The 27448-nt window shown below is 51.0% G+C and overlaps 1 protein-coding gene across 4 annotated transcripts; it reads left to right on the top strand.

Moving 5' to 3' along the window:
* LOC122733358 lies at window positions 1–27448 on the top strand. 4 transcript variants are annotated; one of them, XM_043973672.1, is made up of 12 exons: window positions 1–779; window positions 4742–4860; window positions 7916–8038; window positions 10502–10669; window positions 12435–16863; window positions 17408–17498; window positions 19274–19388; window positions 19985–20106; window positions 21270–21431; window positions 22801–22963; window positions 23732–23881; window positions 25032–27448. In XM_043973672.1, exons 1-12 carry the CDS (start codon window positions 8–10, stop codon window positions 26931–26933), a joined length of 8316 nt encoding a protein of 2771 aa, XP_043829607.1. In that variant the 5' UTR covers window positions 1–7; the 3' UTR covers window positions 26934–27448. The 4 variants fall into 4 exon arrangements, with proteins under 4 accessions (XP_043829607.1, XP_043829608.1, XP_043829609.1 ...); XM_043973673.1 differs by lacking the exon at window positions 21270–21431; XM_043973674.1 differs by lacking the exons at window positions 19274–19388; window positions 19985–20106.

Below are 27448 nucleotides of genomic sequence, written 5' to 3' on the forward strand. Positions count from 1 at the left end.
AGCCATCATGAGCTCCAATCCCCGTCAGGGGCCGATGCTCCGCCACTCGGCGGGCAGAAATGCCGAGCCTCCCGTGGTGGCGTCGACGTCTGGCTTGCACAGGCGTCCCGCCTTCCTGGAGGCACCCCCTGCGAGGCTGGCGCTGGCTCTCACCCCGGACAGCCTGGAGATCCTCCAGCAGGCGAATGTCCTGGCCGCCGGCGGCAGCCTCCTCGAAGCCTTCGAGCTGTACCAGTTCCTTTACCTGCAGCGGCAGCTGGGCATCGAGCACCTCGACCATCTGGTGCGCTGCCTGGCCGAGAGCATCCGGCAACGAGAGGGGCTCTTCGGCCCCGGGGCGCCGAACGGCGGCGGCGCGAGCGAGCCCCCCTGGGAGGCGACCCCGATGGATGTGGCGGCGGCGGTCGCCAGGGAGCCCACAACGCCCTGGGATGGGTTCCGATGCCGGAAATGCCAAGGTTTCCTGTCCGATCCGGTGTCCCTACCCTGCGGACACACCTTCTGCAAAGTGTGCCTGGAGCAAGAGCGCCGCTGCACCCTGTGCATCATCCCCAGGCCCGCGGTCCCCAGCTGCAGCAGGGCCGTGGCGGGCCAGTCGGCGTCTCTGCCGCCGCCGCCCCTGCCGCGCCTGCGGGTCAATGTGCTGCTCAGCAACTTGCTGGCCAAGTGGTTCCCGGGCCCAACCCAGGCGTCGCGGCTCCGCCACGAAGGCAACCGGCTGTACCAGGAACACAAGCCGGAGCAGGCGCTGGAGAAGTACTGTGAGGCGCTCGATCTAGGTAAGGAACGGGGCCCTGGTGGGGGCGGGGCGGGGCGGCCTGGCCCGGGGTGGGGAGGGGGGAATCTGTCCCCTGAGGCGCGTCGTGCCCTCCCCCGCCCCGATCATTCGCTTTGGGGACCAATCTTCCCGGGGGAGGGTCTGATTTCCTACTCCCATCCCAAACATCCGAGCCCTGGGGGGTCCCGCGGGGAGGGCGGCGATCAAGGCGATCGAGGGCCGCAGGTGCCCATTCAGGGCAGTGTGTGGCGCTGGCTGGGCGGCGGGTGGGTGTGTGCTCACGTGCGTCAGTCTGGTTACCTCAGGGTCCGGGCCTGAGGTTTTTCTGCATCAGCTTCTCGGTGGTTTGGCCCCGAGGGGGGGCGTAGGGTTTTGTGTGCAATGGAGGCTTTCGGGGGGCACGGATGCCCTTCCGCGCGCTAGGAGCGAGTGCAATTAGGCCAGGAGAGCCACCGCGTTGCATAAGCCCTTTTTGAGCTCGGCCACTCGGGCCAGGCCCGGCTCCCGGCCCCTCCTCCCTGTGGGGCCGGGTTGTGTAACGGGTGAGGTAACTGAAGTGGGCCAGGATTTCGGAAACCATCCCTGGGAGCGAGGGAAGAGAGGTGGGAGTGGGCGCCGATCCCCTAATTGGCCTGTGAGTCAGGGTTACTGTTGACGATCATACGATTCCCCGGTCCGAAAGAGCTGCTCCCCCCCCCTTTCCCCCCTGCGGGGCCCGATCGATTTTCCCTTGCCGTCGATCGTCTAGGCCTGCTGTTTAGTCAAGCCCGAGTCGGCCAGTTTCTGGTTGTAGCTTTGGAGTTGTGTGTCTGATTGGAGGGGGTCGGGATGGGCTCCCGAGTTGAGCGTTGAAGCCCCCTTGGCTGGTTTGGAGGGTGATACGTCTTCAGATTGCTGCTGCGCCCCCCCCTCTCCCTCCTTTGCCTCACTCTCGCGCCCCCGCCCCCACGTTTCTCTCCAGTACTGCTGCGTTGCAGGGGTGATGATGGTGGTCTGGCGCAGGACTTGAATAAGGGCAATTTTGGGGTGAGAACTGAGCTGGAAAGCATCTTGGGGGGGCAAAACACCCCCTCAATGGATGTGGCGTCTAGAATAGGGGCAACTCGAGGGGCTATGAGGGTTGACGCAAATACGTGGAAATGGGGAAGATTGGAACTACTTGTTGACTGTCGTCATAGGCCTGCAACAGGTATAAGCAGGGAGATGGCATCCAATTTGCAAAGCTAGAATGTAAGACCTAGGAAAAATGTGGATGGAAGGGAAAGGAAAAAAAATGTCGATGGGAAGGAAAGGAGCACTCAGCTGCATTGCTAGAAAAGAGGTAAAATTGGAGGATTCACCCCCCCCCCAAATAACCCCCATGCAAAGGGACTCGTAAATGGCGTCTTGTCTGTCATACCCAAGAGAGATGGCAGATTAAGGTACGGGGAAACTCCCTTTGGACACATTGTCCATATTCTGTGACTCACCCCAGCAAAAAAAAAAAATTAAAAAAATTAAAAATCAAAGATCTCCATCCACCTTTAGCTGATGCTTATTAGCAAATTATTCAGAGCTCTAAAAAAGGTCTTGAAACGGTGATTTTAAATCCTTGGGGTACGCTTTTTAAACCCCCCAAAAAACAACAACAACAAAAAAAAACCCCTGACACTGGCAAGACAAGATGGCGCCAAAGTCCCACCCTGGCCCTTGAGGTCCCTGCTAGCTTTAGCTTTATGATATTACCAAGCCCCCCCCCCAACCCCATTGCTGCCACAGGCAGAAACGCCCCATCTTCCAGTGAATTCAGAAAAGGGTTATCAGACCCTATGAGAAAAGAACCCCGGGGAAGAGAAAGTATCATTGTACCCCCCCCTCCATTTTCATCTGCCCATATTGGGAGCAGTTTTCCTAATCCCAGCCTCCCAGTTATGTGGCTATGGACAAGACCTTTCCTTTCCCTGCACCCCATTTTCCTCTGCTACAGGTTGGGCTAGATGTGAACTAGAAGCAATGAGATCATATATGTAAAGCACCATATACATATTAGCTTTATTTATTAATAATGGGGAGAAATTGCACAGAGGCAGATGTAGGTTCAGTGTCAGCAAACATCTGTTAAGCACCTATGTGCCTGGTATTGTGCTAAGTACTGTGGATACCCCCCCCAAAATGGCGGAATATAGTCCCTTCTCAGGAGGGGCTCACAGGCTAATTAGGGGATACAACATCCAAATGCGTACCAACAGGCTTCACACAGGAGAGATTGGAGCTCATCAACAGAGGGAAGGCACTAGAATTAAGGGGGATCAGGGAACATTTCCTGCAGAAGATGGGGTTTTAGCTGAGGCTTGAAAAATGCCAGGAGGAGGCAGAGATGGAGAATCTTGTGTGAGGAAGGAACAGCAAAGCCTTCAGTGTCACTGGATTGGGGTGGGGGGAGGGAGGAGGAGAGGGAGTGTGCAATGTTCTAGAAGACTGGTGAGACAGGCAGGTTATGGAGGGCTTTAATGCCAAAGAGAGGATTTTCTGTTTTCTATTGCCATTTTATATCTGAACCTAGAGGTGAATTTATTGAAGGTGATGAGGTCAGACCTGTCTGTATCTTAGGGAGGTCACTTTGGAGGGACAGACACAAGAGGTATTGAGTTCCCATTCACTAGGGGTCTTCAGGCAAAAGTCAGATGCCCTCTTATTGGGGGGTAGATTACTTAGATTAGAGAGTTTTGGCCTCTGAAATTTTATAATCTCCAAAGGCCCTTGCAGCTCTGACTTTCTGTACTTTTGGTAATCCCTAATCAGTGCCATTGGGCAGCAAGTAGATAGAATGCTGGGCCTGGAATTAGGAAGACCTGAGTTCAAATTCAGCCTCAGACACTTCCTATCTGTGTGACCCAGGGCAAGTCACTTCTCCTTGTTTGCCTCAGTTTCCTCATCTGGAAAATGAGCTGGAGAAGGAAATGGCAAACCACTCCAATATCTTTGCCAAGCAAACCCTAAATGGGGCCACAAAGAGTCAGACACCACTGAACACGACTGAAGAATAAATGAAGCCAGAGCTATTCTCTGACTGTATTTACTGGCTTCTTGTATCTTTTTTTTCATGCCTAGGTGGGGAGATTAGTGGAGCCCCTTGTCCCAAATGAATTTCACCTTTCCCTTTGCAGTTTGCCCTTTGATCGTATGGCTTGTCTAATGTATACAGAGGTGGTGCTGGTCACCTGCCTCCCTTTAACTGAACAACAAGTGCTTGACATCATTTGTCCAGTAGTGGGGGATGGATCTATGCTAAATCACTCACATACTCTTAATGTTTTAATAATAACAGCTAACATTTAGATAGTGCTTTTAAGGTTTGCCAAGTGCTTTACAAATATTATCTCTCTTTATTCTCAAATATTATCTCATTTTAACACTTGCCCAGCCCCTGGTTAACATACATTTATTAAATCAGTTAAGAAGTGTGGTCTTGAGCCAAGAACCATTTTGTCTGTGTGATGCTAACTGAATTGTAAAAGGATTAAACTCTAACACCTGGCTCCCCTCCCCCCATTTTTTTTGGGGGGGGGGGAGGAATCTGGACAGTTAAATGTGATCAGATAGCAAGATTTATTTCTTAGCTTGTTTTACAGATGGTAAAATTCAAATGCAGATGGGGTAAATTGAATGGAAGAAAGCTGAGAATAGGGTTACCAAATTAAAACCTAAAAAATAAACGACAATAACCAAAAAAAAATCAGCCAGAAAAATGACAGCGCATTCTCTATGGTAAGTGGTGACGCGCCTCCAATATCATCTCCCAGGCAGTCAGGTCTAGTCTGAACCGGTTAGCAACTGGTTCTGGGAGTGGGCCTCAGACCTCCTCCTCCTGCTTAGACAGACAGCCTTAAGTGGCTCTTCTTTAGAAAGCCCCAGAGAGAAGCGGGGGCTCTGTGCTGATGGTAATTGATGAGACTGTATGCTGCTGTGTGTTTCAATCAACAGCTCCCAATGACTACTTGCTCTATAGCAACCGATCTCAGATCAATTCTGTCTTGAAACGTCCTGAAGCTGCATTGCACGATGCTGACATGGCCTGCAGACTCCAGCCAAATTGGCTGAAGGTGCGTGTTCTTTCTGGGTGATGGGTTTATTCCACGGAGAAACAATAAGGGAAGGTCCCTTCATCACCCCCCCTTGTCCATTTTCAGCTCCTACAGGTGTGTGAGGGGCAAGGATCAGTGCTAAGGAAATATTTGAAGGGTAGCCCCAAAAGGGAGATAGGCCACTTGGGGTTGAAAGAAAAGGACAAATAGTCCCTGTTCCCAAGCAGCCTTTACCCTGCCAGTTGTCCCCTGCCCCCCAGCAATTCCAAGATGGCCACTGCAGACAGGTCCCCAGGCGCTAGCTAGCTTTGGTCTTCCTTTCCTACAGACTCCCTTCTTCTCTGATAAAATGCCAATGGGGGATGATCCCCTCAAATCTCTCCCCTCCTAGGTAGCCTGTTCACATTTTAAAATAAGGATTTAAATTTTTTTTTTAAAAAAAGGACTTAATTTAACCTAAACAATCAGGAATGGTGGACTTTCAGGCACCATCACAGAACAGATTGGAGAAGCCTTTTGGGGAGGGTAAAAGGGGGCTCCTGGGGCCTTTTCCTTACCAAGGAAAGCAATTGATTTTGGAGCAACTCCTTGGAGGTGGAAAATTGTCCAGAATTCAAAATGACCCGTTTTTTCCCTTCCTTAACTTGAACATTTTAAATGTAAATTTGTATGTTAAATTCAATGCAGTCTGTCTGCTAGAAGGCTCTGAAATACATGCAGCCCCCCTTCATTTATTTGGAGCCTGGAGCCCCGCCCCCCTTCTTGGTAGCTGGGTTTTTTTTTCTTGGTAATATTTTATTTTATTTTCCAATGACATATAAAGGTTCTTTTCAACATTCATTTTTGTAAGATTTTGAGTTCCAGATTTTTTTCCCTCCCTCCCTTCCTTCCCCCTTTCCCAAGATGGCAAGCAATCAGATACAGGTTTTATAGATATACAATCATGTTTTACATATTTCCATATTAGTCATATTGTAAAAGAAGAATCAGAACAAAAGGGGAAAAATTTTGGTAGCTTTTAATGCTCTGAAATAAACCCAGTATCTAAATTGTGCCACTGTGTTACACACACACACACACACACACACACACACACACACACACACACACACACACACACACAAACTCCCCTGCCCCCACTTCAGCTCTCAGCTGCCTCTGAAACTCTGAAGACAAGCAGCAGAAAAGGAGTTGACTTTCATTGGTAGGAATCCCCCCACCCCCCACACACACCTTTTATCCAAGTCTCTATATAACCAGTCAAGAAAAAGACTGAGATGGGGGCAGCTAGGTGGCACAGTGGATGGGGCACCAGAACTGGAATCAGGAGAACTTGAGTTCAAATCTGGCTCTAGAATCTTACTAGCTGTGTGACCCTGGGCAAGTCACTTAATCCTGATTGCCTAAAAAAAAAAAAAAGAAAAAAGACTGATGTAACAAGTACAGTGGCACTTGGCATGATTTGCAAGGCATCAAAAGACTTACTGCCCCCAAATCTCTTTCCCACTAGCCTGCCATCATGCCCCAAATTGTATTGGCACATTGTCTCTAGAAGGCCTCTGTTAAAATTCCCAATATGTTATATGGGACAAGGAGCATGGTCCAGAGGATCATGGAATATGTGACAAGTAACTGTCTGTTGAAACTTAGTTCCTTTTCCTTCTTCTGGCCTTAGTTTCCCCATCTGTAACATTAGGTTGTTAGATTAAATTTCAGAACCTGCAGGGGCCACTTTATAACTCTCTTTTAATGGCGCAGCTAGGTGGTGCAATGGATAGAGCACCAACCCTAGAGTCAGGAGGACCTGAGTTCAAATCCAGCCTCAGACACTTGACACTTACTAGCTGTGTGACCCTGGGCAAGTCACCTAACCCCAATTGCCTCACCAAAAAAAACCCAACAACAAAAACCAAAATATAACTCTCTCTACAATTGAGGCCACTCCTGCTCCTGTGTGTGTATGATAAGATTCAAAGTTCTCAGGGCAGCTAGATGGTACAGTGGATAAAGCACTGAACCTAGATTCAGGAGGACCTGAGTTCAAATCTGGCCTCAGACACTTGACACTTACTAGCTATGTGACCCTGGGCAAGTCACTTAACCCGCTTTGCCCCACAAATTTTTTTTAATTAAAAGATTCAAAGTTCTCCAATCAACCTATCTGCCCCCAAATCTCTTTCCCACTAGCCTGCCACCATGCCCCAAATTGTATTGGTACATTGTCTCTAGAAGGCCTCTGTTAAAATTCCCAATATATTATGTGGAACATTGAGCAAGGTCCAGAGGCTCATGGGATATGTGACAAGTCACTGTCTGTTGAAACTTAGCCAGTTCCTTTTCCCTCTTCTGGCCTTAGTTTCCCCATCTGTGACATTAGGTTGTTAGATTAATGCAGGGCCACTTTATAACTCTCTTTTAACAGGGCAGCTAGGTGGTGCAGTGGATAGAGCACCAGTCCTAGAGTCAGGAGGACCTGAGTTCAAGATTCAAAGTTCTCAGGGCAGCTAGGTGGTGCAGTGGCTAAAGCACTGGACCTAGATTCAGGAGGACCTGAGTTCAAATCCAGCCTCAGACACTTGACACTTACTAGCTATGTGACCCTGGGCAAGTCACTTAACCCTCTTTGCCCCACAAAATTTTTTTTTAATTAAAAGATTCAAAGTTCTCCAATCAACCTATCTGCCCCCAAATCTCTTTCCCACTAGCCTGCCACCATGCCCCAAATTGTATTGGTACATTGTCTCTAGAAGGCCTCTGTTAAAATTCCCAATATATTATGTGGGACATTGAGTATGGTCCAGAGGATCATGGGATATGTGACAAGTCACTGTCTGTTGAAACTTAGCCAGTTCCTTTTCCCTCTTCTGGCCTTAGTTTCCCCATCTGTAACATTAGGTTGTTAGATTAAATTTCAGAACCTGCAGGGGCCACTTTATAACTCTCTTTTAAACAATTGAGGCCACTCCTGCTCCTGTGTGGGTATGATAAGAGTCAAAGTTCTCTAATCGAGGCAGGTTTTTGCTCAAGTGGGGTTTGCGAATGGGCTCAAATAAGGGGACCTATCTCTCTGTAGGGTCACATGCGCAAAGGCCAAGCCTTAGCCATCCTGGGAAATATGGAAGAAGCCCTCAGGGAGTTCCTGTTCTGTGTGGCTTTGGATGAGAGGAACAGGACAGCCAGATGTGAGGCTGCCAAGGTGAGTCAAGCCAGTTCTCTTGGGGAACTCTGGTGGTCTGGCTTGCCATGGGAAGTGAGTGAGGGGCTGGCCTGCTGCCCTCTTCTCCTTGTTGGAGAGAGACAGAGAGAGGAAAGAGGAGAGGTACAACACAGAGGCAGGAGGAGAGATGAGACAGAGCCAGATCCCTTTGGGCTTCTATGCTGGGGCCCTAGGGAAGGGACCACCACCACCTACTGTCCATTATTGCCCTTACCTCCTGAGCCAAGCCCTTCCATTCAGCAGCCAATCAGACACCATGATTTGGTGCACATTTGTAGGAGCCCTCTGGGGAGAAGGGTGAGCTTGGGCATTTCAGCCTTAAAGGTTTTTTTTTTTTAAATCAGTAGCTACTGAGGCCTGAGCAAAGGTCTCCTGGCTTCCCAAGGACAGAAAGCAATTCCCAAGGCTGCTTACCTGCTGTTCTTAGACTGCTGCTTCTAATGATGAGAAGGTCATGTTCCCTTAGCCCAAAGACTAGCACATGTGGAGGGAGGAGGAGGGAGGGAGGAGGAGAGCCTTTGGAAGGGTGAGGGCCAATGGGCAGATATCTAAGAGACTGACCCAAAGAGGAAGGGTCCTTGCAGAATGACCAGACCACAGGGAAGTAAACATGTGTTTACTGTGTACTGTACACTTGGGCCTTGGTTCTAGCATGCCCCTTCCTCACAAGGCTGACCCTCCCCTCTGTTAAGGGAAGGGTTTTTTTAGCTTCTCACCCCTTCTTTCTGCGCCCTCCATCCATGCTTGGGCTTCTCCCCCCTTTTCTGCTTCAGGGTCCCATCCCTTCCAAGGGCCTCTAGGAAAGAGGGCTGGGTGGAGCTGACAATATGGTTGTCAGATTTGGAAAACCTATGTACAAAGACTCAAGTAAACGAAGGAGAAGGAGTTAGAATGCAGACATTTCCGTGGCAGGCTGCGATTTCCTTCCACAGGATGGATAATGGAAAGAATGATGGCTTTGGAAGCTAGCTATCTGAGTTAGAAACTGAGCTCTCTCTCCTTGACCTTGGGCAGGTCTCTTTCCTCCCTAAGCCTCAGTTTCCTCCTCTGTACAATGAGGAGTTGGACCAGACGTCCAAGGTGTTTTGTAGAGACCAGGTGATCACCATGGCTATTGTGGTGGGTGGGGGTTGCCTCCTTTTTTATTCTCTTCTTTTGAAGACTGAGGCTGGAGTGGAATTCACTTTGACTTAGCATTGTAGGGGCAGCTAGGTGGCACAGTGGATAAAGCACCAGTCCTGGATTCAGGAGGATCTAAGTTCAAATCCTACCTCGGACACTTGATACTTACTAGCTGTGTGACCTTGGGCAAGTCACTTAACCCTCATTGCCCTGCAAAAAGAAAAAAGAAAAGAAAAAAAGATTTAGCATTGTAAAATGGTCTTCCCTACTGGGAAATGAACCAGCCCATGGATTAAACCTTGGATTTCTTGAGCCATTCAGTAGGTCTTTTGCTTCTACTGAAGAGGGTACCATTGTTCCTTCTTTTTCCTCCCTTTACCTCCACTCCCCTTTTCTTTGTTCTCTTTAGAAAGGGAGCTATTTGTACTTTCTAATATGGTTGCATTGGAAGGTCATGGCCTTTTCTCACAGGTCTCACCTTGGAATTGTGTGGCCCCTGCTGGGCAGTTCAGGGAACAAAGTCCCTGGGCCTTTGTTGTGCTCTTCCCTATTGGGCTCTGGCTATTGGCCAGCCAATGAGTAGGTTTCTGCCTGTTGCTGATGTTTCTGCCAACTCTGGGCCTTGGGAATCCAGGCACCTTTTGGTCCCCAAGACTTGAAGAGGGTTCAAATTGAACATAATTGAAGAAGCAATGGGCAGCTAGGTGGCACAGTAGATAAAGCACCGGCCCTGCATTCAGCAGGACCTGATTTCAAATCCGGCCTCAGACACTTGACACTTACTAGCTGTGTGACCCTGGGCAAGTCACTTAATCCTCATTGCCCCGCAAAAAAAGAAAGAAAAGAAAAAACATGAAAGAACATAGACCCTGACCCCAAGGGCACAGTCTGGCTAGGGAAGCTGAGACTCAAATATGACACCATTCTAAAGGGAAGTGAGGAGGCTCAGAGTCATTGGCAGAGGAGGAAGAGAGACCAACCAGACTAAAGTGAACACAGGCCCCCCTCCCTATGCCTTTGGGCCACCCAATGGGAACGGCCTCTACTCTCTGCAAGGACTTTCCCTGGCTTAGTCTTTTTGCCTCTTTGCTCCCTCCTTTCTTGCCAAAGAAATGGGTCCAAAACATATCCATCTGCTCTAGAATAGTGGCTGTTGGGAGCTGGGGAGACAGCCCACTCTTCAGTACCCAAGCTTAGTTGCCCATTGTCCAATGTGTGGAGGCAGGCCCTTTCTCCCTCTCCTTACTTAAGAGAGCTGCCCCTCTCCTCCTCTTCCCATCCGAGCCTTGAAGGAGTGAAATACTCTGCTTTGTGTCTCAGCTCCTGTTTAGCTTGTTCTCCCCCATCCCTGGGAATACCCAGGTGCGCTTGGCAAACAGCCTGCAGCTGGATCCCTGCACCTTGAAACCAAAAAGCATCACCGTGGCCTCCCAGACCTGTGGAGCCGGCGGCTCAGGTGACGACCCTCAGCTGCCAGGATTGGTCCAGGTAAGGGGGACAAGTTTTGCTGCCTGCTTCTTGGGGCTCTGCCATGTGTCGGCCTTGGCCTTGGGCTTGGCAGGGGAAGGAGGGCCAGGGGGCCAGATGGAGGGGAAGCAGCAGGAGCCTCTGTTCCCCCTCCTGTCTTTCACTGCCAAGACCAAGTCTTCAATGGAGTTCTTGGTGTGAAAGATCTGTGGAGAGGTTCATTAGAAAGGCAGGAGGGAGCTGGGGATATGGGCTCTGCTGGAGTCATTACCCATCTTCCCACTCAAGCCTCTCCCATGTATCAGGCTAAGAAACAAGTTGTCCCCAACTGGGTTTGGTACATGGTAGTCTCTAAGTGAGAGGAAAGAAAGAGAGGACAAAAAGGGGATATCTGTCCATGACAGGGGATAGAGGGGCCCTTGGGCCTGGGTACACACCAGCTGAGTCCCTGCAGAATGGCCTTTGGGTCTTTGATGTTTCCTTAGGGAGAGGGAGAGGGTGGTGGTACCTCATAGACTCAGGACTTGGCATCAGGATGGGGTAGGACTTTTCCTGGCAGCCCGTTGAGATAGCTTCTGAGAACCTGCCATTGTAAACCAGTGGGAAGGCCTGGAATGAAATGCCAGTGTGAAGTACAATCTACCAGCATGCCAAATCCTTGAAAGTCTTGGGAAGAATGGGGTTCTCGTTCTAGGAAGTAGAATCCTTGTGTCATCATGTTCCAAAATTTGAACACCAGAGGCAGCTAGGTGGTACACTGGATAGAGCACCAGCCCTGGAGTCAGGAGGACCTGAGTTCAAGTCTGGCTTCAGACACTTGACACTTACTAGCTGTGTGACCCTGGGCAAGTCACTTAATCCCAACTGCCTCACACACAAAAGATAGATAGATAGATAAAACAAAATTTGAATACCACCATGGTCCATGGGAGGGGGAAAAGCAGCTTCTTTTCCATCTCACCTCAAATTTTTCTCCCACTTGCCTATATCTCACCTACTCTCAACCTGTACCCTGAGAAGAAGAGTCTGGCAAACTTTGACCTATGGACTATGTTAAGATTAGGCAAGGATTTCCCCCAGGTCAGTCTCCCCAAGCTGGTATTGGATTGATTCCCTGGGTAGAGAAAATTTTTCCTGCTTCAAATAATCCCTGTGCTGCTAGCCAAGCTTCTGGAAAGCGGGTTATCTAACCAGCTGACCCATTGCCCCAGTAACCCGCTTGTTAGGAATGCCATTCACAGCCTGCCCACTGAGTTCCTGGCCTGTCCCAGTGTGGGGCCATGGACCTTGAGCTGATTGGCTTAAATGTCTCCTTGCTGTATCAGTTTGCAAGCATTTGGATCAGAAATTTTTATAGAGAAGAGAAATCATTCCTGCCCCCCCCAACCCATTTTGGACTCCTTTTTTAAAAGAAATTTGCAAAACTTATTAAACTTTCCCCAATTCAGCAGGACAGATAGACTATGTTTCACCCAGTAGTAGCCTAAGTTGGTATTGTTGGCCCTTCCAAAAAGCTTGCCTTGTTATATTAACTGGCATTTACATAGTGCTCTCTAGATAGACATTTTATCTTATTTGAATCCCATAAAGTAGGTGCTAAAGGGATTCTCCCCATTTTCCACACAATTGAACCTCAGAGTCCGAGGGCCTTGAAATGGGGCTGCTCTACTCTTCCATCCTCCCTTCCCCCCTGCCCCCACCCCACCCATCCATTGATGGGAATCAAAGGAGGAGCAGGATTGCAAGTAGCCCCTGATTTCCAAAGCCTTATCTCCCTGTCTCACAGGAGATAGAGAAATGCCCCCCTGTTCAGGTGAAGACAGAGCCTCCTGACTACGATGACATGGACTGTGCAGAAGCGAATAAAGGAAGGAATTCCGAGGAGAGAGAAAATAGACAGGCCCCAATGTTCCAGGACGATGAGGAAGTGAGACGAGCCCTGATGATGGATCCCGAGGAGGAACAGGAGGAGGAAGAGGACAGAAAACTTCTGGAATCCCTTTCCAGGGAGACGAGACAGGATTCAGTGGATCATCTCCAGGAGGAGGAGATTCCGGTTCTGATGGCCCAGCCTGAAGAGAGACAGACTCCGGTGGTCCAGCGGCAGGAGCAGGAGATCCAGGCCGTGGTCGTCCAGGGAGAGGAAGAAGAGATCCGGGCCGTGGTGGTCCAGGGAGAGGAGGAAGAGATCCGGGCCGTGGTGGTCCATGGTGAGGAGGAAATCCGGGCTATGATGACCCAACCTGAGGAGGAGATCCGGGCTATGATGGTCCAGGTGAAGGAGGAAGATATCCAGATTCCGGTGTTCCAGCCCAAGGAGGAGGAGATAGAGATTCCTATATTCCAGCCCAAGGAAGAGGAGCTAGACCTTCCAGATTTCCAGATCAAAGAGGAGCCCTTAGACTTTCCAGATTTCCACCTTAAGGAAGAGCCGCTAGACATCCCTGACTTCCAGTTTAAGCAGGAACCAGAGGACATAGACTTTCCAGTGTTCCAGCTCAAAGAGGAGGACGATGATGACATAGACTTTCCTGAGTTCCAGCTCAAGGAGGAGGTGGAGGAAATCGACTTTCCCGAGTTCCAGCTCAAGGAGGAGGAGGAAGAAATTGATTTTCCCGAGTTCCAGCTCAAAGAGGAAGAGGATTTAGATTTTCCTGAGTTCCAGCTTAAGGAGGAGGATGACGACGATGACGATGATGATTTGGACTTTCCAGAGTTCCGGCCCAAGGAGGAAGATGAAGATTTAGACTTTCCTGATTTTCAGCCGAAAGAGGAGCCACTAGACCTTCCAGATTTCCAGATTAAAGAGGAGCCACTAGACATTCCAGATTTCCAGATTAAACAGGAACCAGAGGATGAGGATGAGATCCCAGTTCTGGTGGCCCAGCCCGAATCAGAAGAGGAAGTACTGGCTCTCATGGCCCAGCCTGATGAGGAAGAGACACTGGCTCTGATGGCCCGAGCTTTGGAGGAAAAGAGACAGGCCTCCATGTGCCACCCTGAAGACACTCAGGCCTTTTTGTTCCAGCCCAATGAGGGACAGGCCTTTTTGTTCCAGCCCAATGAGGGACAGGCTTCCTTGTGCCAACCTGAAGAGGGACAGGCCTTTTTGTTCCAACCCAATGAGGGACAGCCTTCCATGTGCCAAGCGCATGAGACACGGGCTTTCCTGTCCCAGCCTGAAGAGGGACAGGCTTCTGTGTCCCATCTTGAAGAAAGACAGGCTTCCATGTGCCAACCTGAAGAGACACACATTTTCATGTCCCTGTCTGAAGAGACACGGGCTTTCTTGTCCCTGCCCGAAGACACACGGGCTTTCCTGTCCCAGCCCGAAGACACGCGGGCCTTCCTGTCCCGGCCTGAAGACACGCAGGCCTTCCTGTCCCAGCCTGAAGACACGCGGGCCTTCCTGTCCCGGCCCGAAGACACACGGGCTTTCCTGTCCCGTCCCGAAGACACACGGGCTTTCCTTTCCCGACCCGAAGACACGCGGGCTTTCCTGTCCCAGCCTGAAGAGACAGGGGCTTTCCTGTCCCGGCCCGAAGACACACGGGCATTCCTATCTCAGCCTGAAGACACACGGGCATTCCTGTCCCGGCCTGAAGACACACGGGCATTCCTGTCCCGGCCTGAAGACACACGGGCATTCCTGTCCCGGCCTGAAGAGACACAGGCATTCCTGACCCGGCCCGAAGATACACGGGCATTTCTGTCTTTGCCCGAAGACACACGGGCTTTCCTGTCCCAGCCTGAAGAGACACGGGCATTTCTGTCCCTGCCCGAAGACACACGGGCTTTCCTGTCCCGGCCCGAAGACACACGGGCTTTCCTGTCCCAGGCTGAAGAGACAGGGGCTTTCCTGTCCCGGCCCGAAGAGACACAGGCATTCCTGTCCCTGCCCGAAGACACACGGGCTTTCCTGTCCCTGTCTGACGAGACAGGGGCTTTCATGTTCCGGCCTGAAGAGACACAGGCTTTCATGTTCCAGCCCGAAGAGACACGGGCATTCCTCACCCGGCCTGAAGAGACACAGGCTTTCCTGTCCCGTCCTGAAGAGACACAGGCTTCCATGTTCCGGCCTGATGAGGGACAGGCATCCATGTCCCAGACCGAAGAGGGACTGGCTTCCATGTTCCGGCCCGATGAGGGACAGGCGTCCATGTCCCAGACCGAAGAGGGACTGGCTTCCATGTTCCGGTCCGATGACGGACAGGCGTCCATGTCCCAGACCGAAGAGGGACTGGCTTCCATGTTCCGGTCCGATGACGGACAGGCGTCCATGTCCCAGACCGAAGAGGGACTGGCTTCCATGTTCCGGCCCGATGAGGGACAGGCGTCCATGTCCCAGACCGAAGAGGGACTGGCTTCCATGTTCCGGCCCGATGAGGGACAGGCGTCCATGTCCCAGACCGAAGAGGGACTGGCTTCCATGTTCCGGCCCGATGAGGGACAGGCGTCCATGTCCCAGACCGAAGAGGGACTGGCTTCCATGTTCCGGCCCGATGAGGGACAGGCGTCCATGTCCCAGACCGAAGAGGGACTGGCTTCCATGTTCCGGTCCGATGACGGACAGGCGTCCGTGTCCCAGACCGAAGAGGGACTGGCTTCCATGTTCCGGTCCGATGACGGACAGGCGTCCGTGTCCCAGACCGAAGAGGGACTGGCTTCCATGTTCCGGTCCGATGAGGGACAGGCGTCCGTGTCCCAGACCGAAGAGGGACTGGCTTCCATGTTCCGGTCCGATGACGGACAGGCGTCCGTGTCCCAGACCGAAGAGGGACTGGCTTCCATGTTCCGGTCCGATGACGGACAGGCGTCCGTGTCCCAGACCGAAGAGGGACTGGCTTCCATGTTCCGGTCCGATGACGGACAGGCGTCCGTGTCCCAGACCGAAGAGGGACTGGCTTCCATGTTCCGGTCCGATGACGGACAGGCGTCCGTGTCCCAGACCGAAGAGGGACTGGCTTCCATGTTCCGGTCCGATGACGGACAGGCGTCCGTGTCCCAGACCGAAGAGGGACTGGCTTCCATGTTCCGGTCCGATGACGGACAGGCGTCCGTGTCCCAGACCGAAGAGGGACTGGCTTCCATGTTCCGGTCCGATGACGGACAGGCGTCCGTGTCCCAGACCGAAGAGGGACTGGCTTCCATGTTCCGGTCCGATGAGGGACAGGCGTCCGTGTCCCAGACCGAAGAGGGACTGGCTTCCATGTTCCGGTCCGATGAGGGACAGGCGTCCGTGTCCCAGACCGAAGAGGGACTGGCTTCCATGTTCCGGTCTGATGAGGGACAGGCTTTCCTGTCCCGGCCTGAAGAGACACAGGCTTCCATGTTCCAGCTTGATGAGGGACAGGCGTCCATGTCCCAGACCGAAGAGGGACTGGCTTCCATGTTCCGGCCCGATGAGGGACAGGTGTCCATGTCCCAGACTGGAGAGGGACTGGCTTTTATGTTCCGGCCTGATGAGGGACAGGCTTTTATGTTCCAGCCCGATGAGGGACAGGCATCCACGTCCCAGACTGAAGAGGGACTGGCTTTTATGTTCCAGTCTGATCAGGAAGAAGTTTCTATGTTCCATCCAGGGAAGAAACAGGCTTCAGTATCCCAGACCAGAAAGAGACAAGAGTCTTCATCTCAGACCAGAAGGAGACAGGCTATGATATCCCAGGCCAGAAGGAGACAGGTTTCTTCATCCCAACTCAAAAAGAGACAGATTTCCTTATCCCAGCTTGGGAAGAAACAGGTTTCTTTAACCCAGTCCAAAAAGAGACAGGCTTGGGTAGCCCAGGCTAAAGAGAAGAAACAGGTGCGAGTGGTCCAGGCCAAGAAGAGAAAGATTGCCTTAGTTCAGCTGAAGGATAAAAAGAAACAGACTCTAGTGACCTATCCCAAGACAAAGAAACAGATTTCACTGACCCAGTCCAAGAAAAGGAGACAGACTGTAGTGAACCAGGCCAGGAAGAGGTTAGAGTGGGCGGTCCAAGCCAAGAGGAAGGCAAGTCAAGTGGTTCACGCCAGGAGGAGACAGATTCTGGACGCCCACGCCAGGAGGAGACAGATTCTGGACGCCCACGCCAATAAGAGACAGAGTCCAGGGGCCCAGGGCAAGGAGGATGAAGACAACAAACATCCCCAAAAACGTCAACTGCCAAGACGGAAACGCAGCCCATCAGAGTCCTTAGACCCTGAAGTACCATGCAAGGTTCCCAAGAAAGGTAATCACCCTACCTAAAGAGATTCTATGGGGGTTCCAGAGTCATTAAGTCTGAAAAGAGAATGAAAGATGGGCTGATCTTCATTCTATAACTGAGGTCCAGGTGGGGGAAGTAGCTTTTGGAAGATCATCCATAGAATCCTAGATATAGACCTGAGAGAAGCCATCTAGGCCACCTCTTCTTTTTACAGAGGAGGTGGCTTAGAAAGGTGAAAACATTTCCTGAAGGCCGCACTGTACTTTAGTGGCAAGATTCCAGGTCCCTTTTCCCTGAACTAGGCTTCCCCCATAATGCCCCAAACATGACATAAGGTTTATGTCATAACATGCTGATATTGCCTCATCCCTGTCACATTTCCCCCTAGTCCATAGAAATGTGGAGATTCTATCTCACCTTGGGGATGATGTTTTCCACTGTAAGGGAGGGCCTTCCCAAAGGTTGAGGGTGGAAATCAGCTCTCTGATGTGGAAAAACAAACCAGACCCTCTTGGGCCAGGGATATTAGTAGCTTGTTTCAGATTTGATGGGACATTTTGCATTTCAGAATCAAATGACTCCCGGGATGGGGATCCTGCTTCTAATGTTCCCTTCGAATCTTTTGACCCAACTGATCTGGACTGCCCGCTCTGTATGAGGTAGGTATGCAGCGCCGTCAATCCCATGCTCCTTGATTAGCCACTTTCCTAATGTCTTGCTGCATCAGCAGTCTGGACACTCAACCACGTCACGAGGTATAAGACTAGGGAAGCCAAGGTTAGGTTGCAAGTGGGCTCAGACACATATAGGCTGTGTGATCCTGGCCAAGTCACATAACTTTAATTTCCCAGGCCACTCTCTAGGAATATAAGTTTCAAAGTTGGCACCACTTTGCATGGTGGAGGTATTTTTTTTTTACTGGAAGTTCCTGCATTGATGAAAATCATAGGCCTGACATGAAAAAAAATCCAGGAAGAGCTAGCTTCCACAGGATACTGCCAACCACAGACTAACACGCCTCCTGGTTCCAGCTACCATCTCTTCTCTTCCCTACCATCCTAGTTCCTATCTTGTCTAAAAGAATCATCCTTAGTGTTTTCAACAAATGTGCTCTGACTGGGAAGAGAGTAGAAGGAGAAGTCTTCCTTACCCCCACCAGAAGCCCCCACCCTCTATTAGACATTACAAGCTGGGCAAAAGTCTTCATTCTGAATGTGGCCAAACGGTTCAGCTACAAAGAGAACAGCATAGCGTGATAGAAAGGATATTTCCACATAAGTCAGTGATTAGAGGACCAGTCTGGAATGGATTGGTCTTCCTCAATTTGTGAGCTACTAGCCCCATTGGCCAGTAGGTACTATGTATGTGTTGGGGAAACTGAGCAGTTAGGGCTGCAGGTACACCTACCAGCCACTGGAGGGTGCTTTGCAGCTAGTTGCCTCTTCAGTGCACTGGGTTAAGTTGTTCAACCCTGGCCTGTGTTTCTGGGGCCTTGCTCCAGTTTGGACGACCAGCATTGCCCTCTGCCTCTCATCAGTACTCCACCAGTACAGAATCCAGTGATCCCTTCTTGAAGGCCTCTCTTCAGGGGAGAGCCAGGTTTCTGTGATGGCAAGGAAGTAGGAGGGACATGAGAAGAGACATGGTCTAAAGGGCAAGTCCTTAACAATAGAACAAGGGTTCTCCTTGGAGCCCAATAAAATGGGAGGATAGAGTAGAATAGAAATGGGAAGGCTGGGGATCTTGGGTCTATGTAGAGCTAGAAGGGACCTCGGGCCATCTAGTTGAACTTCCTCAATTCACAGAAGAGGAAACTGAGAAGGAAGAAGGGAAAGGACTTGCTTAATGCCATGATGCTTCTAACTTGTATGTTATCTCTGACTCACCTGCCTCAGGATATGAGAAAATGGAGAACATTAGCAGGGGATGGTCTAGGCAGTGTCAAACTTGGAATCACAGGGATTCTGAGGGGAAGAGAGTGGTCATTGGCTAGTCAGAGATCAAATCTTTGATCACCATTTCTAGTAGCAATGGTTACTGAGCATCAGGGGCCTCCCTACTCGGTGTTGAGATGATCATCATTCCTGAAGCCATAGAAAGCAGGGTGAGCAGGACAGATGTTGTTTTGGTATTGGGTATAGTGGTCAATGTTGGGGCTAGACATGGGATGGCAAGATAGCTGTGACTGGGGTTACTGAGGGCGGGACTGATTCTGAAGCAGTTCCAGTGCTAATTGGCTTATCTCCTGCTGGGGAGATTGGGAGGGCCCTGATCTCAGACATGCTGGAAACCCTAATAAATGCTTTCATTTTAAATCTTGCTTAGCACACATACCTCCCTAGGGTTCTAAGCCCCCCCCACCTTGCCAAGGATACCCCCAAAAGCCTAAAATGGAGTTAAATTCTCAGTTTTGGTTGTTATGACTTGATTTCAGGCTGTTCTATGAGCCTGTCACCACCCCCTGTGGACACACCTTCTGCATGAAATGTCTTGAAAGAAGCTTGGATCACAACCCCAAGTGTCCCCTATGCAAAGAAAGCCTTGCAGAGGTAAGAGAGCATATTCAATTCAAGAAAATTCATTCTGCATTGACTGTGCCAGGCAGTTGGCATGGTGGAGAGAGAGAACAGTCCTTTAGATCCTCTTCATGTGAGCCAAAGTGTTATGGCTAGGGTCAGTCTGAAATAGGAGACCCATGACTTCATAGGTCATCACAGGACCAACTCCAGTCTTGTCTTTGGGCCTTTAACAAGTCTAGATCTCGCTATTTTAGGCCTTGGTTGAGATGAATAATTAGACAGAGCCCACCAGAGTTCTCTGTTACCTGCGTGACCCTGGGCTCTCAGCCTCAGTTTCCTCAGCTATCAGATAGGGATAAAAGTAGAATAACAGGGTTGTCAGGATTAAATGAGACGTTTGTCAAAAGCACTTTAGTCCATAGGTGCTATAGAAATAAATGCTCCTTCCCCTCTCTGTTGCCCTTCTCTGAATGATATAGCAGATAAACTTTCTTAAGAGCTCAAAGCCATAGAAACCCTAGCTTGTTGGTCAGAGGAGCCTTAATGCAAAGCTCATTTGCTCATTGGACCTTCACAGTGCCTGGGCAGGCCCCAACAACAGCTGATTTCTTTCCTTCTTGGTGCAGTGTGTGTCTGTGAGGAAATGTAGCAAAAATTTCCTGATGGAGGCTGTCATAGCCAAGTATCTGCCTGATGACCTCAGTGAACGCAGAAGGATCTTCGAGGAGGAAATGGCAGAACTCTCGAAGTATGTAACCCTCTGTATGTCACTCTGTCTCCCAGCATGTAAGGGAATGGACTGAAATGTAAGTTGAGATGAATCCGTTCAGTTGGATGTGAGGAAGGTATTCTCATGGGCCAGGTGCTCAAACTGTGGGAGGCTGAGTGTAGGGACAGATGATCTCTTTAGGCCCCTGCAGAGCAGACCTGATGCAGTAGGAAAGAGTACCCGACTCGGAGTCACTGGTGCTAGGTTCACATCCTAGGTTTCCGCTACCTTGCTACCTGTGTGACTTTGAACAAGCCTTTCTCCTTCCATGGGCTTTCATTTCCTTATGTCCAGAATGAGTGGACAGAATGGCCTCTGAGGTCCCTTCTAGCTCTAGGTCTTAGATCCCATCATCCTCCTGGGCTCAGAAGCTTTTCTAGGTTCACTGGGTCTGTGCTCGAATGGTATGTGCTCGTGAGGCAAAAGGTTGAAACTGGGACCCGAGTGATATCCTCAGCCCAGTCTTTTGGGCAGGGTCATAATATCTCATTGAGCCCTAAGAAGCAGCAGTCAGGTCCTGTTCTAGAGGCCACAGTTTAGGAAAGGCTGGGCTCCTAAGAATGAGAGTAGTCATTGTTCAATTGGAGAGTCCATTTCCAAGCACACTGGCCCCCCCACCCCATTCTCCGTTCTCCTGGCTGTGGGGAGCCTCTGACTCCCAGGTGCTGTTTGGTTGGCAGTATCCCCCAGAAACTAGTTTTCCCCAACCGGTGTGGCAGCACCAAAGTATTCAACTTGGAGAGGACTCCTTTTGGAATTTGACTAAGCACTGAGCATTCATCAGCATCTTTAAGCAAAACTACCCTCCCCACCACAATTTGGGCTTGGGACGGGGCGGAGAGGGCTGTTCTGGTAGTTCTTTGGAGGCAGAGCCAGCAGGTGGGAGGGTGGAGAGAGGGGGTCACAGATGGTGCCAGGAGTGATGGGAGCCGGGAAGGTATTGGGCGAGCTGGGGCCTTTCTTCCTCCTGAACACAGCAGCTTCTCCCCAAGCTGAAAAGAGAGTACCTTTATAAAACCCTCATTGAGCAAGATAGCAGAATCAGGCAGGTCCAAGCCATTCCCCACCCACGGCGTGAGGGTGCTCAGATGGCCCCGCTCTGGTGGGGACCCCACTGTCAAAATCATATTTCCCTTCTGCAGCAGCCTGAGTAAGAATGTGCCTATATTTGTGTGCACCATGGCCTACCCCACTGTGCCATGCCCCCTCCACATCTTCGAACCCTGCTACCGCCTTATGATTCGAAGATGCATGGAGACTGGCAGCAAGCATTTCGGCATGTGCATTGGCGACTCCTCCAGAGGGTGAGTGCGTGCAGGCCACCAGAAGACCAACCTGAGGGCGTGGGGCCTGCTTCAGCTGGGGTGTGGGTGTGGGAGTGGGGGAGAAACTCACACAGCATAGGCAGACTGTCAGAGCTAGAAGGGACCACTGAGTGCATCTAGCCCACCCCTTCCCATTTTACAGATGGGCAAACTGATGCCCAGAGAGAGGGGGACACGGGCAACAGGAGCCTTTTTTCTAAACCCCAGGTAGCACTATAACATGAGTTGTTCTGGCGACCTGTGGGATCACTTTGAGTTTGTCTTGAGGAAGGTACTCTCCCCTAGATCCCCTAAGCATCTAGGAATATGGCCCACAATTTTCTTGCTGTTAATAGTAGCCTCTGCTATTTCTACCACATATCACTTTACTAAGTGGGAAAGAAGAGAGAGGGCACATCAGGCAAAGGAAATAGAATTAGGGATGAGCACAGTGGTGGGAAATAGGAAGAAAGAGACTGGTCTTACTATAAGTGAGTATGCTTGAGGCAATGGTAACCAGGCGACTTGTCCAAGGCCACAGAGTGGCTAAGCCAAGATAGGCACCTGGGACTTCTGACTCCAAATTCAACTCTCTTTCTTCCTGCTCTAGCAGAAATACTTTTCATTTCCCTTCCTCTCCTCCTTTTCTCTTTCCTACTCCTTTCTTTCCAGCTTCTGCTTTCTATGCCGTAAGCCTCCACTGGCATCACACTAGTGGTTGGGACCCCTGGGGGTTCCTGCGTTGAAGGGCAGAGCTGCTAATCACTGCCCTCCTTCAGTCCTCTGAATGGTGGGAAAGAGGGAATGGAGGCCTGATGTCCTTGTTGTATAAAGGTATACTTGGTCCCTAATTCTTTGCAAGGACAGAGTGTGATTAATGAGCCTTGCTGCCTCAAAGCAGAGTATCTGACCATCACTGTCTCCCCTGCTCTCTTGGCCGTCTTGATTGGATGGTACAGGGGAATGTTTTTTTTTGTTTTGTTTTGGGTTTCTTTGGTACATATTGTTCCTCAGGTCCACTTTAGTTCATTTACTGGAATCCCGAAACATCTGTTTAGATCCAGTGAGTGGAGGGGGGAGGTAGATAGGGTCATGGACTCTGGGACAACCTTGGAGAGAAATCTCTGAGGACACTCAACTGAGCCAGTGTCCATGAGAAGAAAAAAATGCACGAGGAGTAAAGACTCTGGTGCCAGGGGCCATCCTTCACATGGGCTCTTGGCTTTCCTGGTGGGGGCCTCCAAGGACTCAGGCTCTAGAGTTGGCCAAATCATATTGTAGAATCATCAAGATGGCTAAGCTGCAGGCCTGGGGAAACAAACCAATCAACAGAAAGGATTGTTTCACTTGCTCCTATCCCAATATTTAGGTTTGCAGAATATGGTTGCTTACTGGAGATAAGAAATGTTGAGTTCTTTCCTGATGGTCGCTCCGTGGTGGACAGCATTGGTAAGAGGAGGTTTAAGGTGCTCCGGCAGAGCCAGAGAGATGGCTACAACACAGCCGACATCGAATATGTTGAGGATCACAAGGTGGGTCTTCTTCAGGGGCTGAGAATCTGGAAGCCAGCAGATTCCAGGAACTTGGAATGCCAGCCTGGCTTCATGAGCCCTTTTCTGGGGCTTTAGAGTATGCTGCTGCTGCCTATGCCTTAAGGAGAAGCCACAAAGCTAGAGCAGAATGTTGGCACCACTCCCCCAGTTCAGCAGCTGAGCTCCCAGAGGCATCAGGAAGCTAGATCACTTCTCTTGACTTCAACTGGGAGAGAGATCCTCTCCACATACCCATCTGCCCATTAGTGCATCATCCCATTTAAAAGAGCAATAGGTGGCCAGCACAGTTAGTCAGTGCATTGTTGACTTGGCTTGTGGTGGGAAGGAGGGGTGCATGGAACAGGCATTCAGATAGCTGTGAAATGGATTGATTGAGCTTTTGGAATGCTATTCGAGTTTGAATGGCACCCTCTCACATGCCCTCCTTGGTGCTTGGAGAGGATACATAAGGCATGACTGGGTTGGGGGTGGGGTAGGAATCCAGGCCCCTTTTAATATCTCTGCTGATGCAGATGCTTTGCTGTGAAAACTAGTTTGAACAGCTGTGGGCCTCATCCCTTTCCAATCACCATGCAATGGCCTACATCTAGACATATAAGTCGATGCACATGTACACAGACAGAATCAATCCTGCTGGCTGAATGGACTCAAGAATGTCTATATGAAGGGTCTTTGAAAGGGGGACTGAATATCCATGGAGTGGCCAGCTGCCCCCTGCTCATATCATTTCTCTTTGGGTAATTACAGGTTGAAGGGGAAGAGTATGTCAGGTTGCAAAACCTGCACAGTTCTGTCTATGATCAGTCACTTGGCTGGTTCAATTCGCTCAAACAAGCGCTCCGGAGCCGCATTCTGGGCCACTTCGGTCCCATGCCACCAAAAGATCTTGATCCACAGGTATAACACAAGTGCCCCTGCCCACACAGGGTCCCTGGGGTTGGTGACTGCATGTGTGTGGTTGGTATAAGTCAGACAGTGGAACCAAAGGAAAACCAAGTAGAAGTTAACTGCTTTTGCTTTTGCTGCTTCCAGGCCATGTAAGTTGGAAGTGCCAACATAGGCAGGCCTTTTGGCCCCTGGGGTCCCATCTCTCCCAAAGCAAAGACTAGGCCAACACCCACGGTCTTGGGTAGACACAGGATTCCTGTCACAGTGATGAGAATTCCCAGTTGGGCTGGGAGACAGGATATTTAGCTAGTAAAACTGGGCTGCCCTGGGCAGGGCAGGCAAACAGATGAGGAGAAAGGGAAAGTGGCAGGCATGAGATGAGGAGACAGAACTGAGACTTCTCAGGTGGGTATGTCTAGCATTCAGTTTTTTAAGTGCAACTGGAGCCCAGGAGAGACATCAGACTTAATCCATGGGCACAGCTCTACGTCCCAGGGTCTCATGCAGCTTGGACTTGGTCTGTTCTCTATACTAAGGGCCCTCCCAGTCCTGTCCTTTGCTCTGCATAAAACATTCACCTCCTGTCCCTAGTGTATGCTAAGGGGACCTGCTGTATTGTCTGTTTGTGGGAGGGAGGTGGACCCTTCTACCTTTGCTCAGGATTTGGGTTCCCTAATGCCTCCCTCACCATCTCCCTGGTGAGGGAAGTCGCCCAGTGCCCCTGTGGCTCAACCTGAGCCACTGAATCTCAGTCCTGTAGCCCCTCTGAGCTGGCAGAAGGGAAACAGCAATGGTAAGAGCAGTTTTCCAAGAGAAGCACACAGGTGCCACAGTGACCCAGAAGGGCTTGGTGACACTCTTAGGAGAAGTTATCATTGTCATTTGGGCAGCACCACCCCAGAGCTACCAGGCAAGTCTGGCCCTGGCAGGGATGGCCAACAGCTAGCATCTGGAATGTCAGTAGTAGGCAGTAGTAGGTGGGTGTAGAGGTCACTGAGGAACCAGCAGAATAGACCAAGCAAAAAAATGTCTAGGGACAAGACAGAGAAGTTGGAGCTGAAGAGTCAAACCAAGGTAGATCCTTGTGCATTGGACATCTGCCAGCATCATGGGACTTCCTTCTAAAAGTGACCAGTCCCCCTTTGTGTTTCTACTCTAGGTCAACCCCAATGGCCCCTCTTGGTGCTGGTGGATCCTGGCAGTCCTTCCACTTGAAAGTCGAGCTCAGCTTCCTTTCTTGTCCATGAAGTCCCTGAGGAACCGCTTGAATGGCATTCAGCGTGTCCTGACATACTTGGCCCTCAACCAAAACCCAAACCAAGTTGAAGTCCACATCCCACTTGAAGATGAAGACCAAGATCCAATGGAAGGGACAAGCCAGTATCTAATGGAAAGCTCAAGCCGCTATCTAATGGAAAGGGCAAGCCGCTATCTAATGGAAAGGGCAAGCCAATATCTAATGATGGGGCCAAGCCAAGACCCAATGGAAGGGCCAAGCCAAAATCCAATGGAATGGTCAAGCCAAGACCCAATGGAAGGGCCAAGCGAAGAAGCAATGGAAGGCCCAAGCCAAGCTCCAGTGGAAAGGTCAAACCAAGATCCAGTGGAAGGGCCAAGCCCAGGCCCAGTGGAAGGGCCAAGTCCAGCTCCAGTTGAAGGGCCAAGCCAAGAGCCAATGGATGGGCCATGCCCAGCTCCATTGGAAGGGCCAAGAAAAAGCCCAGGGAAAAGTTCAAGCCAAACTCCAGTGGCAGGGCCAAACCAGGGCCAAGACCAAGGCCCAGTGGCAGGGCCAAGCCAAGACCCAATGGAAGGGCCAAGCCAAGGTCCAGTGGCAGGGCCAAGCCACGGCCCAATGGCAGGGCCAAGCCACGGCCCAGCGGCAGGGCCAAGCCACGGCCCAGCAGCAGGGCCAAGCCAAGCTCCAGGGAAAGGGCCACGCCAAACTCCAGTGAAAGGGTCACGCCAAGCTCCAGCGAAAAAGCCAAGCCAGGCTCCAGTGGAAGGGCCACGCCAAGCTCCAGCAGAAGGGCCAAGCCAGGCTCCAGTGGAAGGGCCACGCCAAGCTCCAGTGGAAGGGCCAAGCCAGGCTCCAGTGGAAGGGCCACGCCAAGCTCCAGTGGAAGGGCCAAGCCAGGCTCCAGTGGAAGGGCCACGCCAAGCTCCAGTGGAAGGGCCACGCCAAGCTCCAGTGGAAGGGCCAAGCCAAGCTCCAGTGGAAGGGCCAAGCCAGGCTCCAGTGGAAGGGCCACGCCAAGCTCCAGTGGAAGGGCCACGCCAAGCTCCAGTGGAAGGGCCAAGCCAAGCTCCAGTGGAAGGGCCAAGCCAGGCTCCAGTGGAAGGGCCACGCCAAGCTCCAGTGGAAGGGCCAAGCCAAGCTCCAGTGGAAGGGCCAAGCCAAGCTCCAGTGGAAGGGCCAAATCAAGCTCCAGTGGAAGGGCCACGCCAAGCTCCTGTGGAAGGGCCAAACCAAGCTCCAGTGGAAGGGCCACGCCAAGCTCCAGTGGAAGGGCCAAACCAAGCTCCAGTGGAAGGGCCACGCCAAGCTCCAGTGGAAGGGCCAAACCAAGCTCCAGTGGAAGGGCCAAACCAAGCTCCAGTGGAAGGGCCAAATCAAATTCCAGTGGAAGGGCCAAGCCAAGCTCCAGTGGAAGGGCCACGCCAAGCTCCAGTGGAAGGGCCAAACCAAGCTCCAGTGGAAGGGCCACGCCAAGCTCCAGTGGAAGGGCCAAACCAAGCTCCAGTGCAAGGGCCAAATCAAGCTCCAGTGGAAGGGCCACGCCAAGTTCCAGTGGAAGGGCCAAGCCAAGCTCCAGTGGAAGGGCCAAACCAAGCTCCAGTGGAAGGGCCAAATCAAGCTCCAGTGGAAGGGCCACGTCAAGCAGGGCCACGCCAAGCTCCAGTGGAAGGGCCAAATCAAGCTCCAGTGGAAGGGCCAAACCAGGGCCAAGACCCAGGCCCAAGCCAAGCTCCACTGGAGGGGCCAAGCCAAGCTCCAGTGGAAGGGTCAAACCAGGGCCAAGCCCAAGGCCCAAGTGAAGCCCAAGATCAGGGCAAGTGAAACCCAAGAGATGAAGAGAAAGGAAGGGGCTCTGCTCTGCTCTGCTTTCCCTTCCCAGTTGGTGGGGGGCGGGGAGGGGGGGGGAAACTTCTTGTCACTGTCTTTAATCGCAATACTGTCTTAATGGGTGGTCATTATTAACCTCAGGGGGAGTGTTGAGCAGGATGTCCTAAATAACACCTGCTTAAGGGTTTACTCCATTTGGAAAACCCTCATTCCTGCCTCTCCCCCCCCTCCATCTTCTCTCTTCTCTCTTTCTATCTGCAATTGTTGACATGCTGCATTGCTAAATGAATGGCCTAGGTGTTGTTCTAGAGCACACAGTGATATTGTTTGCCTTCAAAAGTTCAGAAAATAGCATTTACATTTCCAAAAGAATGTTTGGTCTTTACTGTGAAACAATTGATGTTGATGAATTTATTTTGTTGACTCATGTTTGGTCTTACTCCAAATGCTTCTGGTTGGATTCAGCTAATGTTCACTACTTCATTCTGTTTGAATAATTTATTTTCGCA

This window comes from Dromiciops gliroides, chromosome X (assembly GCF_019393635.1).
Source record: "Dromiciops gliroides isolate mDroGli1 chromosome X, mDroGli1.pri, whole genome shotgun sequence".
NCBI lineage: Eukaryota > Metazoa > Chordata > Mammalia > Microbiotheria > Microbiotheriidae > Dromiciops > Dromiciops gliroides.